This window comes from Equus caballus, chromosome 1 (genome assembly GCF_041296265.1).
Source record: "Equus caballus isolate H_3958 breed thoroughbred chromosome 1, TB-T2T, whole genome shotgun sequence".
Taxonomy (NCBI): domain Eukaryota; kingdom Metazoa; phylum Chordata; class Mammalia; order Perissodactyla; family Equidae; genus Equus; species Equus caballus.
Window position 1 is genome coordinate 79440244 of NC_091684.1, and position 15241 is coordinate 79455484.

At 42.0% G+C, this 15241-nt stretch overlaps 1 protein-coding gene across 2 annotated transcripts in view; it reads left to right on the forward strand.

Annotated features, from left to right (window-relative positions):
* Positions 1-15241, forward strand: part of ABCB10 (ATP binding cassette subfamily B member 10) — a 39942-nt gene that overhangs the window by 12602 nt on the left and 12099 nt on the right. For both annotated transcript variants that reach the window (XM_023646278.2, XM_070228353.1), the window contains 6 exons: positions 1777-1911; positions 2697-2843; positions 4738-4873; positions 10001-10096; positions 11356-11565; positions 13651-13730. In XM_023646278.2, coding sequence (XP_023502046.1) covers positions 1777-1911; positions 2697-2843; positions 4738-4873; positions 10001-10096; positions 11356-11565; positions 13651-13730 — 804 coding nt within the window. The remainder of the gene's footprint in view (positions 1-1776; positions 1912-2696; positions 2844-4737; positions 4874-10000; positions 10097-11355; positions 11566-13650; positions 13731-15241) is intronic.

The window sequence follows — 15241 nt, forward strand, 5'->3', positions numbered from 1 at the left end:
TGGAGGAACAGATGGATTCTTTGTTTCTCACAAGCTCCCTAAACCTGACATATAGTAAGCCTACTCACAAGAACCTGATAATCTGTATTATTAGTCTATACCACGCTGCCAGTTTAGTAATTTACATTGTGGGATCTCCCTTCCTACCATTAAGATGTGCGTTCCTGCCAGCCCTGGTGGCCTAGTGATTAAATTCAGCATGCTCTGCTTTGGCGGCCTGGGTTCAGTTCCTGGGTGTGGACCTACACCCCTCGTCTCTCAGTGGCCCTGCTGTCACAGTGGCTCACATACAAAAAGAGGAAGATTGGCAACAGGATGTTAGCTTAGGGCGAATCTTCCTCAGCCAAAAAAAACCAAAAAAGTGTGTTCCTGCTATTCCAACACTCCTTTCTGGTGACATGGCCCCGTGTTAGTTTTCAGAAGGTTATTCCTAAGCAGGGAACCAGAGTGGACAGGTGGGTGGTTCTGAGAGAGCCCACCCTGGTCCTGGGAAACCTAATGGGTGTTCCTGCCCAGCACAGAGGACACCCCATGTGATGGTTTACTTGAACTTCTTTGTATTCAGGCCCCAGAATGTCAGGCCTGCCCTGATTGCATCATTGCCCCACATGTGTCCTGCTGGTGACCATTCTCCAGTGCCCTGGCCTGCGTGGCTTGTGTGCTCAGGGTGGGTTGTTCCATAAACCAAAGGGACCAGGTTCATTCCTGCTTCAGGCCCTTTGTGTATTTGCCCCTCCGAGACCATTTTATACCTGAGATTATCCTCCCTCTCTTTTACCTGTTTGCCATCTAACTCCCACCCCCCAGCCCCTGGGATGAAATTCCTTGGGGGTCAGTGATCTGCCTAGACTAGTGTTTGCTGCACTTGGGCATTCAGTAACGAGTGGACGAGTGAGTATGAATGAATGATTGGTTGATTCGTTCATTACTTTACATTTCAGTCTGCAACTTTTCCTCAGCATTTTAGGAGAGCCTTGTACTGATTATACTATTTTCTGTGCAAATGAGATTTGGCAGATTTTAATAATTTGTTGAAGAGATGCTAATACCATTTAAAATACAATCATCAAGTTACAGAGTTGACAGGAAAGCCCCACTATGTTACTTCTAGAAGTTGCTCTTTCCTCTTTGAGCAGCTCCAGTTGTTAGGAGGCTCCTCCTTATGTTGCATCAGGTCCATCCTCTGAGACTTCAGTCCTCTGAGCCATGCACACAGCTCTAACTCTTCTTCCACTTGTTAGTTAGGCCCCTCTTCTGCCAAGTCCTCTTTCAACTGTTTGTCCTATGATGTGGGGTTTTTTGGTCTCTCTGCCATGTTGGTCATTTCAGTGGGACACATTGCTCTGGTTGTTCAGTGCCCCTGAGGCAATCTAGACTTGAATGCAGAATTCCTAGCGTGGTCTGGTCAGCGTGGAGCAGACCCGGCCTCCTTGCTTCACTCCTGTCCTGCCTCCCCCTTTGCTGCGGTTGAACAGCATGGTCTAATGTGCACAGCATTGGGAAAGTATTGTGCCAGCAATAGTATAGAATGTAAAATATTTCCACCCCTTCTTCAGCCATTCTCTGTCACATTGCTCCTGTGTGGCATGCTGAATATTCATGGAGTTTTATGAAGATTGAAGATGTCTGAAAAGTTCCACCAAAATAGGATGTACAACTTTGAGACAGCACCTTCAAGCTGGCCTATTGACTTAAACACACACACCCCTATAGTAGGTAATGAGAATTTCTTGCTACTCTGTGTAACAAACACCTTTTGGCTTTTGTTTTTGACAGCTTTTTGTCTCACCTAATCTCGCCACTTTCGTTTTGAGTGTGGTGCCTCCAATATCCATCCTTGCTGTGATTTATGGACGATATCTACGGAAACTGACCAAAGTCACGCAGGATTCCCTGGCACAAGCCACTCAGGTAAAGGCTCCTCCCTGTCCACGTGGTCTCCACTAGACTGAGCTCAGAGCTAGGGTACCAGTGGGCAGACCCTGAGGATGTGGTTAGGCTTTTCAGGAAATACTTAGTTTTCCTTACGTCAGACCCTAAGATCCTAGAAACCTGAAATACTCTGCCTTCTAGACTAGATTACTACTCACACCTCAGAGTAGATCTCACCTGACTGAACCTTGTGTGAACTTCTTACTTCTTACCATCACTATTTCTGATAGGATGAAAAAGCTAGTCATATTTTGAAAATAGTTTCAGGATGACACTCTAGCCTTCATTAATTAATAAAGGTAGCTTTGCAATGCTGTCCAATATTGTCTTTTTAAAAATTAAAAATAACTGTTATTTTTTCATGTTACAAAAATTATGCATCTTTATAATTGAAAATTTGAATATATAAAAAAGAAAAAATAATGCACATGATCTTCTCAGAATTAAGATTATTAACCTTTTGGAGTCTATCCTTTTTATCTGTCTTTTTCTCTACATTAAAATATAATTCCGTATCTATCTATCTACCCTCCTGTTTATCTTTCTATCTACCTATATGTATATGTTGTGTGTGTATAGACAGATATTTGTTTCCAGAAATAGATTGTTTGGCATACTCTCTAACCTGTTTTTGACTTAGTCATGTATCACGAGCCCCTTTCCATTGGTAGTGTCTTAAAAATGAGAACCACATTTTAATTTTGCCTTTAGAAGTCTTGAAATTTGGCCTTTGTCCCCCTGAAATGTATTTACTATTCTCCCAGCTAGCTGAAGAACGTATTGGAAATATAAGAACTGTTCGAGCTTTTGGGAAAGAAATGACTGAAATAGAGACGTACACCAACAAGGTGGACCATGTGATGCAGTTAGCAAGGAAAGAGGCATTTGCTCGGGCTGGCTTCTTTGGAGCAGTAAGTAGATCATTTTCGAAAGAGTAAAAAGGGTAAATGTTATGATTGGGAGAGATTTTTATTCTGGGACACTTGCCATAAATAGGAAATAATTCTGTTCTATTTCAAGACTGGGAATTACCTCCCGTAAAATATTTTTGTGAACCAGGTGGAAACAAATAAATGTAATTAAAGAAAAGGCAATGGGTGGTGAGATCAAAACAGTATGGGATCAGGCACTGATTCCAGACCACTCGCCTCAGCTTCACCTGGGAGCTGGTTAGACAGGCCGATTCTCAGCTGTACTCCAGACCTGCTGACCTGGGACCTTGGTGTGGGGCCCGCAATCTGAGTTTTAACAGGCCCTCCAGGACATTCTGCTGCGGGGTGAGTGAGACCCACTCAGGGTTAACTGGAATACTCAGTGTATTTCAAGAAGGAAGTATAAAAAAATTGATCACAATGAACTCAAATAAGACACTGAATTAGAAAACCACAATGAGGGCAAATTTGTAATATGTTCAAACTGGAAAGAGCTTTAGAGGTGATTCAGTAATGGCCATGATTATTGAATGGCCATAGGTAAATTGTGTGTGTATTTTTTTAGTTTAAATGAATTGAATAAAAATTTTTTAAAAAAAAGAAAAAATTAAAACATGGCCACCAATGCATAGGAACCACAGACATTTTTTCTCTGAAAGGGGCTGGAAGGCAGCAAGCATTCAGAGATTGTCAGACTTCTCTCCAAAAACAATGTCAGTGACCTCAGAGTTTAGGTAATAATTTTTACTTCCTGATTTTTGAAACTGGGATATCTATAGGTGCTTGTTTCACATGGGTTTTAGTTATCATTTACAAAGTATTTTTAAGAAAAAAGAAATTATAAAATGTCCAAAAATAAGTAAATAAAGAAGCTTCGGGAAGTTGCAGGCTTCTCATGATGGCCTGTAGGCTAATCATAGATGCTAAGTACAGACAAGAATATGCAAATCACTAAAGGGAAGTCTTCAAGGCCAGAGGCCTTTCTGGTACTTCCAATTAGGGAAAGCAACAGAATGGAATTCCCGAGACTTGAGCCATTCATGCAAATTAGTCCGTGTAACTTCCAGGACACTGAATTTAAATCAGAAACCATTTGATAAATGTTTACTCCCTTTCATAGAAAGAGGAGATTTAGGAAAGAAAGAAGTCATCTGTAGTGTAGCACAGACACAACCTGACTTCTCTTGAATGGGAGGCTAAGAGCCTGTTATCCCAGATATTCTTGGATTATATCAGATGACCATAGGTTCAGCCAATGGGTTAGTCATATGATGAATTCCATAATCACCTTGTAACTGACACAGGCTTTCCTTTCTCCCTGGAAGCCAGTTTATTGCCGAAGTTAAATGAACTGTCACTTTCAAAATAATAATAGTAATAATAATAATAATGGCCATGATTTAACAGATAAGGAAACAAAGGCCCAGAGAAGGCAGCACTTACCAGAGACCATGCACCTAACAAAGGTCAAGGCAGATCAGAGATACAAGACTTTAACTTCTCAGTCTAGTCTTTGCTCAGTGCATCACATTAGAATATATAAACACATATACCAGAGATGTATTCGTTTCCTCCAGTTAGAGAAGGAATCCTTAATATTATTCTTCTCCTTTGCAAACTGAGTAGATTGAGTAAAATAGGAATCTGATGTGTGACTTAGCTTCTAGGTTTTCGTGTTGATGAGATTATTTCCTCCAATATTGCACTATTTCAAAAGTATTTTTTATTTGAAATTCAGATTAAAACTTAATATTTTGGAAAAATCTTGCTGTGATAGTTAAATGCAAAAAGGAAATTATAGGCCATTGGTAATGCATTTTGCATTTTGGGTCTTTCGTTCCCACCTAACTTCTGTGTTTTCTTTGTTTGACAGACTGGACTCTCAGGGAACCTAATTGTGCTTGCTGTCCTGTACAAAGGAGGGCTGCTGATGGGCAGTGCCCATATGACAGTGGGTGAACTCTCTTCCTTCCTGATGTATGCTTTCTGGGTTGGAGTAAGCATTGGAGGTATATAATTTAAATAGACTTGGGGAGTTACAAATTAAAAATAAGTTTATAATTTCTGAAATAAAAACTTAACTTTCCCATTACTCCACCTCTCATCAGTTAACTTCAACTGAAAAAAACATTTCCTAGAATGTTATTCCAACCTGACTTTGAAAGAAAAGATGATGAAGGCATGAGTGTGATCCCCCTGCATGGGTGTGCAGTTTCTTGGTGGGAAGAGGACTGTTGCAGGCCTCTTGTGGCTTGCTGAGCCCAGGGTCATCCTGGAGCAGTATTTTTCAGCCTGCCTGTTAAGGCAGGTTGTTCACTTGGGTGCTAGAACGGAGGCAGGGCAGAGGAAGGATGGTGCTGAGCAGGTGCATACAGGAAACGCACAGTCTCATGGTGGTGAGAGTTCCATCATCGACAGATCACTGGGGAATGAAAGTCCCTAGTACAAAGTGAACCATGTTCAAAACTAGAGAAAAATCAAGAAGTGTTCATTATCAAGTTCATGAAATAGAGTTGCTTGCTTTTGTCAAGAATCTCTCAGAGTTCAGCTTTTATTGTCCATTCCTGGGTGAAGGGAAGCAGGGTCCGTGGAGGCAAGGCTGTGTGAAGTGTGTGAAGTTTTCTTTTCTGTATCTTTCCGTGGCCCAGCCAACAAGGGGCAAATGATTTCCTGCTTTTTGTTTTCCTTCCCTTTGAAAACTGAGATGCAAAGGTTAGATAAACAGGTTGAGGGCTGATGAATGGAGGAACTCAGGGATCCCAGAGTGTCATCGCAACCCAAGATTTTTATTTTCAGAGTTTTGTGTCTACTGGTTAAAGGCACAGTCATTTCCTTAGACATCTGCAGGCAAAGGAGGATATTTTCTGGACTGAGATTTCCAGAAGCCCCTAAAAATAGCACTGAAGTTCTGCTGGCTGGTCTTGAAGACAAACCTGATTAGGATATTTTGGGGTACTGAGTGATTTGGGAAGTGAGAAGGTCAGTTCAGAAGGACCCCGTGATGACAGTATTGCTCTTTTCTCTCTATCCCCTGGGTTGAGCCTGCTGGGCTCTGGGTCCCCCACCCACGTGGTCATGTTCCTTTAAGTCTTCTGTCCCACCTCAGGGGCATTTGCCTGCTGCCACTTCACTTCGTGGCCTCTGTTCACATTCCATGCTTGACCACAGCGGGCTTTCCTCCCTGGCCTCCCCTAATCTTGTGACTTGATCTTTCTTAGTCCCTTGTCTCTCCCTTTTTTCCGTACTACTTGACCTGATAGAAGCTATCTCTGCCCTACATTTTTTTCTGACAAGTTCACAACTGTGTCTTGTACAGAAATAGGTTGGAAACATAGTTCTAGTCCCCTGGTTAGAGAAGGTGCTGCTGACGCTTTGTGTGCAAGATTTTGGGGTAATTTGACTTTCTTACGCATAGGCTCTTGCACAACTCTAGCCACCTGTCTTTACAATACCTGCCATCTGGTGATGGAGGGAGGAGTACCAGTGTGGGTAGATCTGTAGGGACCGTTACGGCCACAGTTTACAGCACCACATTTACAACCTCCGCGGGTACCTGAGGCTCTGGGAATTTATGTCAACAAGTTGAGTAGGATTTTAGATGCTGCTGTGAAGCTCACTGTTTAAAGTAATTCTGTAATGAATCTGCAAGCAAGAAATCCTTTTTTTTTTTTTTAAAGATTTTATTTTTTTTTCCCTTTTTCTCCCCAAAGCTCCAGGGTACATAGTTGTATATTCTTTGTTGTGGGTCCATCTAGTTGTGGTACATAGTTGTATATTCTCCATTGTGGGTCCTTCCAGCTGTGGCATGTGGGATGCCGCCCCAGCGTGGCCCGACGAGCAGTGCCATGTCCGTGCCCAGGACTCGAACCGACGAAACACTGGGCCGCCTACAGCAGAGCGCGTGAACCCAACCACTCAGCCACGGGGCCCGCCCCCAAGAAATCCTATTTTATTTATGAAATAAATAAGAATTTTTGTAGGTTGGTTTCTGCTTAGAACAGCATACTGAAAAAACCCCAATTTCTACATACATTCTCTGCTGAGAGAGAGTCAGAAGTGCTGTTTGAAGAAAAGCATGCTTGTTTACTTTGTACTGGAGAATGCTCTTACATCTTCCTGTTGAACCCCAATGTCTTTTTTCTTATTTACTTTTTTATTGAGGTAAAATTCACATAACATAAAATTAACCATTTTAAAGTTAGCAATTCAGTGGTATTTAGTACATTTACAGTGTTATGCAACCACCACTTCTATTTATTTTCATTCTCTCAAAAGAAAACCCTCTAATCATTAAGCAGTCTGTCCCCATTAACCCTTCCTCCCTTAGCCCCTAGCAACCACAACTTGCTTTCTGTCTCTAGGTATTTACTTATTCCAGATATTTCATATAAATGGAACCATATAACATATGGCCCTTGCATATTTGGCTTCCTTCGTCTAGCATAATGTTTTCAAAGTTCACCCACATTGTAGCATGAATCTGTACTTTATTCCTTTTTATCACTGAATAATATTCCATTGTATAAATAGATCACATTTTGTTTATCCAGGGCCATTTTGTTTTTGTTTTTCAGAGTCTAAATGGTTTACTATGTTGAACTACCTCCAGTTCTTTCCCATCCCTTTACTTCTTTCCTTTTTTAAATTAATGGACTTTTTTTTTAAGAGAAATTTTAGGCTCACCATACAATTGAGCAGAAAGCACAGATTTCCCACATACCCCATGCCCCTACACAAGCACAGCCTCCCCCACTGTCAACATCCCCCACCACAGTGGTGCATTTGTTACAGTCGATGAACCTACGTGTATACACTGTTATCACCCAGAGTCCATAGTCCACATTAGGTCTCACTCTAGTGTTGTACGTGCTGTGGGTTTAGACAAATGTATAATGACATGTATCCACCATTACAGTGTCATACAAAAGAGTTTCACTGGCCTAAAAGTCCTCTGTGCCCTGCCCATTCATTCCTCCCTGCCCCTAACCCCTGGCAACCCATGATCTTTTTTATTGTCTCCATAGTTTTGCCTTTTCCAGGAGGTCATATAGTGGGGATCATACAGTAGGTAACCTTTCAAATTGGTTTCTTCCATTTAGTAATATGCATTTAAGGTTCCTCCATGTCAATTCATGGCTTGATAGCTCATTTCTTTTTGGCGCTGGTATTCCATTGTCTGATGTACCAGTTTATTTATCCATTCACCTACCGAAGGACATTTTGGTTGCTTCCAAGTTTTGAAAATTATGAATAAAGCTGCTTTAAACATCCATATTCAGGTTTTTGTCTGAACATATATTTTCAACTCCTTTGGATAAACACAAAGGAGCAAGATTGCTGGATCATATGGTAAGAGTATGTTTAGTTTTGTAAGAAACTCCCAAACTGTCCTCCAAAGTGGCTGTACCATTTTGCATTCCCACCAGCAATGAATGAGGGTTCCTGTTGCTCCACATCCTTGCCAACATTTGGTGTTTTCAGAGTTTTGGGTTTTCATTGTTCTACTAAGTGTGAAGTGATATCTTGTTGTTTTAATTTGCAATTCCCTAATGACATTTGGTGCAGAGCATCTTTTCATGTGCTATTTGCCATCTGTATATCTCCCTTGGTGAGGTGTGTGTTCAGATATTTTACCCATTTTGTAATCAAAATGTTTTCTTATTGTTGTTTTAAGAGGTTTTTGTATATTTTAGAGACTAGTCCCTTATCATATATGTCTTTTGTAAATATTTTCTCCCAATCTGTGCCTTGTCTTCTCGTTCTCTTGACAGTGTCTTTTGCAGAGCAGAAGTTTTTAATTTTAATGAAGTCTAACATAAATTTTTTCTCTCATGGATCATGTTTTTGTTATTATATCTAAAAAGTCATTGCTGAACCCAAGGTCATTTAGGTTTTCTCCCATGTTATCTTCTAGGAGTTTTATAGTTTTGTGTTTTGCATTTAGGTGTATGATTAATTTTGAGTTAATTTTTGAGAAGGGTGTAAGGTCTGTCTCTAGATCCCTTTTTGTGCGTGTGGCCCTCCAGTTCTTCCAGCACCATTTGTTGAGAAGACTGTCCTTTCTCCACTGTGTTGTTTTTGCTCCTTTGTCAAAGATCAGTTGACTATATTTATATGGGTCTATTTCTGCCCAATGCATTTTTAATTCAATCTGAACGTTTCAGTCCACTGTATCTTACACAAATATCCATGAATATATGCACAAACATTTCTTAGAAAGAATATTTGAATTGCATTTTTTCAGCTTCCTTACTGAATGAAAGTGTTACAAGTGTATGTTCTGGCAGTTGACATGATCCAGGGTACTTGGAGGTTTTTTGTGTGCGTGTGAGGAAGATTCGTTCTGAGCTAACATCTGTTGCCAATCCTCCTCTCTTTTTGCTTGAGGAAGATTAGCCCTGAGCTAACATCTGTGCCAGTCATCCTCTACTTTGTATGTGGGAGGCCTCCATGGCATGGCTGGTGAGTGGAGTAGGTCTGCACCAGGGATCCGAACCCACAAACCCAGGCCACCGAAGTGGAGCACAGAGAACTTTAACCACTTGGCCACAGGGCCGGCCCCAGAGTTTTTTTTAAGTCATAAGTTAAATCACAGTTCAAAGGTGACTTTAAAAAGAGATTGTTGGAATGTTTAACATTACCAAATTCCTTTTCAGTTTCTGGCATAATGAAAGTTGTATTTGTTGAGTGCCTGAAAGGGAGGTTTGATTTTGTGGATATGAATTTAAAATGAATATTGGGATATTTTATATTCCTTTAAAGTATGGAATAGGCATTATATTTTATTTATATTGCTGTGTTTTTGACTAGGTTGACTTTCTCTGTAACACTGTGATTTTAATTCAGTGGTTGATTAGTATGACTATATGCGTTTGTAAATTTCCTGATCAAACATTAAATCTTCATTAGAATGCAATGAATTTGGAGGAGGAGAAGCTGAAGGAAAACAAGGGTATGAGACAGAGGGAATTATGAATATGGGTTCCCAGGTGGCTGCCTCAAATCCTTTTTTGGATTTAACAGATTTTATATTAAAAGCCAGTTATTATTACTGTTCCCAGAGGGATGGGAGCAGCAGATAGCAGTTTCCTGGTACCGGTGATGGATGTGTTTGTGGCTTTGCTTCTGGTCCTCAGGTCTGAGCTCTTTCTACTCGGAGCTGATGAAAGGATTGGGTGCTGGGGGACGTCTTTGGGAGCTCCTTGAGAGAGAACCTGAGCTTCCTTTTAATGGTAGGTGTGAAATGGGTTTTTTCTTCTTTGCTGGGATTAAACAAATGTGGCTTTGGACAGTTGGACCAGCTCCCTGCCCTTCCTGTGAAGGACAAGCATGACAAGAATGTCATCCCTGCCACATGGCAGGGACAGGGTCATCAGAAGGGCAGGCAGTGAGAGAGGAAGGAAGCTTCCACGTGCTGCTGCAGGGCCCAAGGCTGGCCCTGGAAGTGTCTACAAGGCTGACTACACCGTGTGCTGTCCACCGTTTACCACCCTACAGGTGATTTGTTACCATCGACAACAGGATGGAAGTGAATGCAGTCCATGGGTACAAATAGGAAGGGCCTAGCCAGTCCACCAGATTTGTCATCCATAGTGATTTTGATGTTTTGCAGGGATGGGGTGGGGGTGGCAGGAGGAAAGAAAGAGGGATCATACATATGGAAGCCTCTAAGTTTCTTCGCTTTTGGAGGTAGGGTGGGAGATGCTGGTATTAATTAGCTAGAGCTGTCTCCTTTATCAACTGCTTCCCTGAAAGCCAGTACTTGGGAGCTGTGTGGCCTGGGCCAATGAACGTGGGCTCAGGAGAAGTGGCTGAGAGCAGTGACCACTTACAGCCACTCACTGACTCCTAGGACTTGTCGGTCAACTAAGGTCAATAAGTGAACACCCAGTATTCTCCAGTATGATAAGCTGGAGGAAGTAAGCCCAACTGAGGGAGATTGAATAGCTTCTCCCTAGTCAGCAGCAAGGTAACATGAGGACAGAACAGACCTCTGACCCCCTCTAGCTCCGTGGTGGTTGTGCAACACCCAGCTGTTTATCATCATTCTCTCGGGACTTTATTTAGAGTAGATAAGATAAATCCTGGACCAAGGGAAGTACAGAGGTAGTGGCACAGGGAGAAGGCGGTTGGGTTGGAAGCCCAGCGACTCCAAGGGTGGAAGCTGCCTGCACTGCTCATTAGCTCAGGCAGGTTGTTGTCTCTGAGCCTCAGTGTCCTGTCAGTAAAACTGGGACAGTCATTTCTACCTCTCAGGGCTGCGAGAATCAAACAAGACCCCCTACGTACAGTGCCTTGTATGTAGTAGGGGCAGGGCAGGCCCCAGTAAGCCTTAGGCGGAGGCCTCTTCCTGATTTGCCCAGTAAAGAGCTTGTGCTCCAGGACCAGCTGTGATGGGGCCATCATCTATGGTCAGACAAGTAGGAGAACTGAGTTTGGTTGGGAGTTTGATCTTTGCCTTAAGTAATTAGTGTTCTGTTTCATGTTTCAGAGGGGGTCATTTTAAATGAGAAGAGCTTCCAGGGCGCTTTGGAGTTTAAGAATGTGCACTTCATCTATCCGGCTCGCCCAGAGGTACCCATATTCCAGGATTTCAGCCTTTCTATCCCATCTGGGTCCGTCACAGCGCTGGTTGGCCCAAGTGGTTCTGGCAAATCAACAGTCATTTCCCTCCTGCTGAGGCTGTATGACCCCATTTCTGGTGAGTGGTTTACCACATGGTAGGTAGGGAGGGCTCTCCTCGGCCCTTTTACTCCTGTGTCCTGGGAGAGGATCTTATTAGGCCAAGACCTTGTAATGTGAGAGTTCTGAATGCCCAAAGATTTGTTCCCAGGGAGGAAATCCCTTAAACAGAGATGTCGCCGTTAGGGGTATGCCGGCTCATCCGGAGGCCCTGTCGTCAGGCATTTTGTATATTTCGTGTCTGACCTCTTCAAGTGCAGAGTGACTTCCTGCATTTTGCCATTCATTCACCATGCCAGTGTTTCCTTCTGATGCCCCCCTCCTGGGAAGGGGTGGAGGAGGCTGCTCAGCAGCTACAAGAAGGTGCCTCATGTGGCGTAAGTCCCCCTCTGTGCCCACTACTGAGCTGGTGCAGGGCCCTGAGGGGCTCCCTGGAAGGCCTCTGCCTGCTTCTGCCCCTGAACTGCTCGGGGGGTTAGTGTGCAAACGGGTAATTTGGCAGTCAGTGATTCACTTCTGTGTGACTGCTCCATTGAAGCTATTTTGAGGTAAGAGAGATTTTCTTAATGGATTTTTCTCATTTTGCTTTTTATTTTATTTTTAATTGGATTATAGCATTTTTTTAGAGCAAAGAACACATTATTTTACCTCTTTTTTTAACTCCTTATCTTTTTTACTGAGAAATAATTTAAATATAACGTTATCTTAGTTTCAGGTATACAACATAATGATTCGATATTTGCATATATTGAGAAACGTTCACCACAGTATGTCACGTTAACATCCATCACCACACATAGTTACAAAGTTTATATCCTTGTTTATATCAGAGCCTGGAGTAGATATTCCATATGTATTGATTTAATTTTGGATTGAGAAAACAATGATGTTTCTCAGAAAGAAAACAACTGTTAGCAAAAATCAGATCATGAATTTAAAAAGAATATGTCTTGTGGTCTTTGTACCTGTGTTTTTTGGTTAAAACAATACAAGAGCTGGTTATGTGCTGGATAATTATTTGACTTGCAGGTCCTCAACCACAGAATAACCAGTTGTGTTAAAATGGATGTTACTATACTGTTTGACTCCAGAGTCACTGTCTTGGTTCACTCTCTACTTGCTGGAAAATTCTGAGTGTAGAAAAATCCCAGTGAGAGGGATGCAAATCAGGTCCCAATATTGAGTCTGTAGTTTCTTCATCACAGTGAATACATCAAGGAGGAAAGAAATGACACACCAAGTCCTGTCTGTGTAGGCTGTAGGGCACTTGCACCTTCAAGTCAAAGACCTCAAGTTTTTGCCAGTTTATGAAAATGTACAACTGGCTTATATAATTCCACACTGCTAATTGAGAAGAAATGGCATTTCTTATGTTAGCCACTTGTCATCGTCACCAAGCATTACTGAGTTCCCTCAGTGTGTAGAACTAATTCTGTTAGCTAAGGTCACAGTTATATCTGGTCATTTAAAAGCTCTGCCACACTATCAATCAGATTCTTGGTTACAGGTAACAGATTCTCCTCCACCTAAGTTTACGCAGGAAGGGATATTTTAATGAGTAATAAAAGACCTCAGAAATCACTGGCAGGGTTAAACTTCCAGGACACTTCCCAGAACTTCACTGCAGAATGATGCTAACATGATCAGGAAGCTGCTGAATTAGGCAGCCACTGTCATGGGTGCCATTTCCAGAACTGTGCCAACTCTGCCGGTGTTTGTGCCAGCAAGTGGACACCTCACAGCTTGCCCCTCTCCCAACTAACTTTCTGCTGACCAAAGCTTTGCACAGGCGCATCTTCTTGTGGAGCCTGAGTCACTCCAGGGAAGCTCTCCGTAACCCCTGTGGGAAGAGGGGCTGCGTGGGTGAACTAGAGGGCTGGTTAGCTCACCACTGCAGGGAGAGTGGACTGATGATCCAGAAAGTCCCTTTTAGCTCTGAAATTCTGTGAAATGTGTTGGTTTTAGATTCTGTTTGGAGATTTTGAGTGTACTTTTATTCTTTAAAAAACTGAGTCTGGAGGATCTTCCCACCAGATCCTCTCTTTGTTTACATTAGTCATCAGCCCCATGACACTCAGTGCCTCTTTACTTTCCTCTCTCCAAGGAACTGTCAGTCTCGATGGCCATGATATCCGTGAGCTAAATCCAGTCTGGCTGAGATCCAAGATTGGGACAGTGAGTCAGGTAGGAGGAGAGTGCTCCATTTCCGTGTTACACTTTCTTTTAAAATTGCTTTTGTCATTTGTTTTGTTCTTGGTCTTGAACCTCTCAAAAGAGAAGGAATGGAAGTTTTCTAGATGTATTAAACTAATCTCACATGGTGAGTTGTTTAGGTGTGTAAATAGTACTGTTTCCTGAAGACCTTAAACACTTTAACCAGGTGAAGCATTGACTTTTTATCAAAAGCTGGAGACCGACATCGCTTCGTAATGCAGGTAGTCTAGAGGACAGGGAGAAAATGATATAACTTGTTAGCTTGTAATGACTCTTCCCTGGTTCCCATTGTCATTACCAGCCACAGTCTACTGTTTTACAAAATAGGTTTCAGGGACAAGCAAGCAAAGACTATGACAGGAGCCAGAGTCTCCTTGCAAAGAAGTTGCAGATTTCAAGGCAGAATGTCAATGTAATATGGTCACTTTGATGAGGCTGTTTTCAAACTAAGACCATTTGGAGCAGGGAAATTTTGACACAGCTGTTAATATTTTTATTACCAGGCTATGTGCACAGCAGACAAACCTGAACTCCCCTCATTTCTGAGCCTCTCCCTCTAATTAGCTTCCCCTCAGACGTAATTCTCTCCCAGATTCCACTGGGTGAGGGGCCAGCAGGGCAGTGATGGGGGTTGCTTGGTAGTGTAAGGATATCAGTGGTGCACATTATATAGGGATGGAGAAAAGAAGCTGGAAGTTTATTTGCTTTTTAGGACCATTTCACAGGGTTCTGTCAGATATCATGTTCGCATCTGGTTTGTGTCTATTTCAAAAAGTAATGGATAGACAAAACAGGTTAGCAAACACTTAATTATAAAATTAAAGATAAAGGGAAGGAAAACATTAAAAATAAATATAATTTCGTCATTTTAACCACAAACTCACAACACAAGATCGAATAATTTGTGACAACAACAACTTAGAAGGAGAAGAAGAAAGGGATGGAATTGGCTTAGACTAAGGAAATAAGAAGCTATCAAAAAATAGACTATCTCATCTACAAGATTTTTTTATACGGATGTCATGGTAACCACTAAATCAGAACAGAGACACAATGATAAATCAAGAGAAAATTGAGAAGACTATCATTGACAACTACTAAACTGAATTGGTAGTTCAAAATAGAGGGGACGAGAAACAAAGGAAATCAGAACAACCGGAAAACAAATGATAAAATGGCAGCATTAAGCCCTCAGACACCAATAATCACTCTAAATGTAAATGGATTGAATTCTCCAATCAAAATAGACAGAGTGGTGGGATGGATTAAAAAACAAGATCTGGGACCAGCCCAGTGGCGCAGCAGTTAAGTTTTCACATTCTGCTTTGGTGGCCCGGGGTTCACCGGTTCAGATTCCAGGTGCGGACCCACACACTGCTTGTCAAGCCATGCTCAGGTGGCATCCCACATATAAAGTAGAGGAATATGGGCACAGATGTTAGCTCAGGGCCAATCTTCCTCAGCAAAAAGAGGAGGATTAG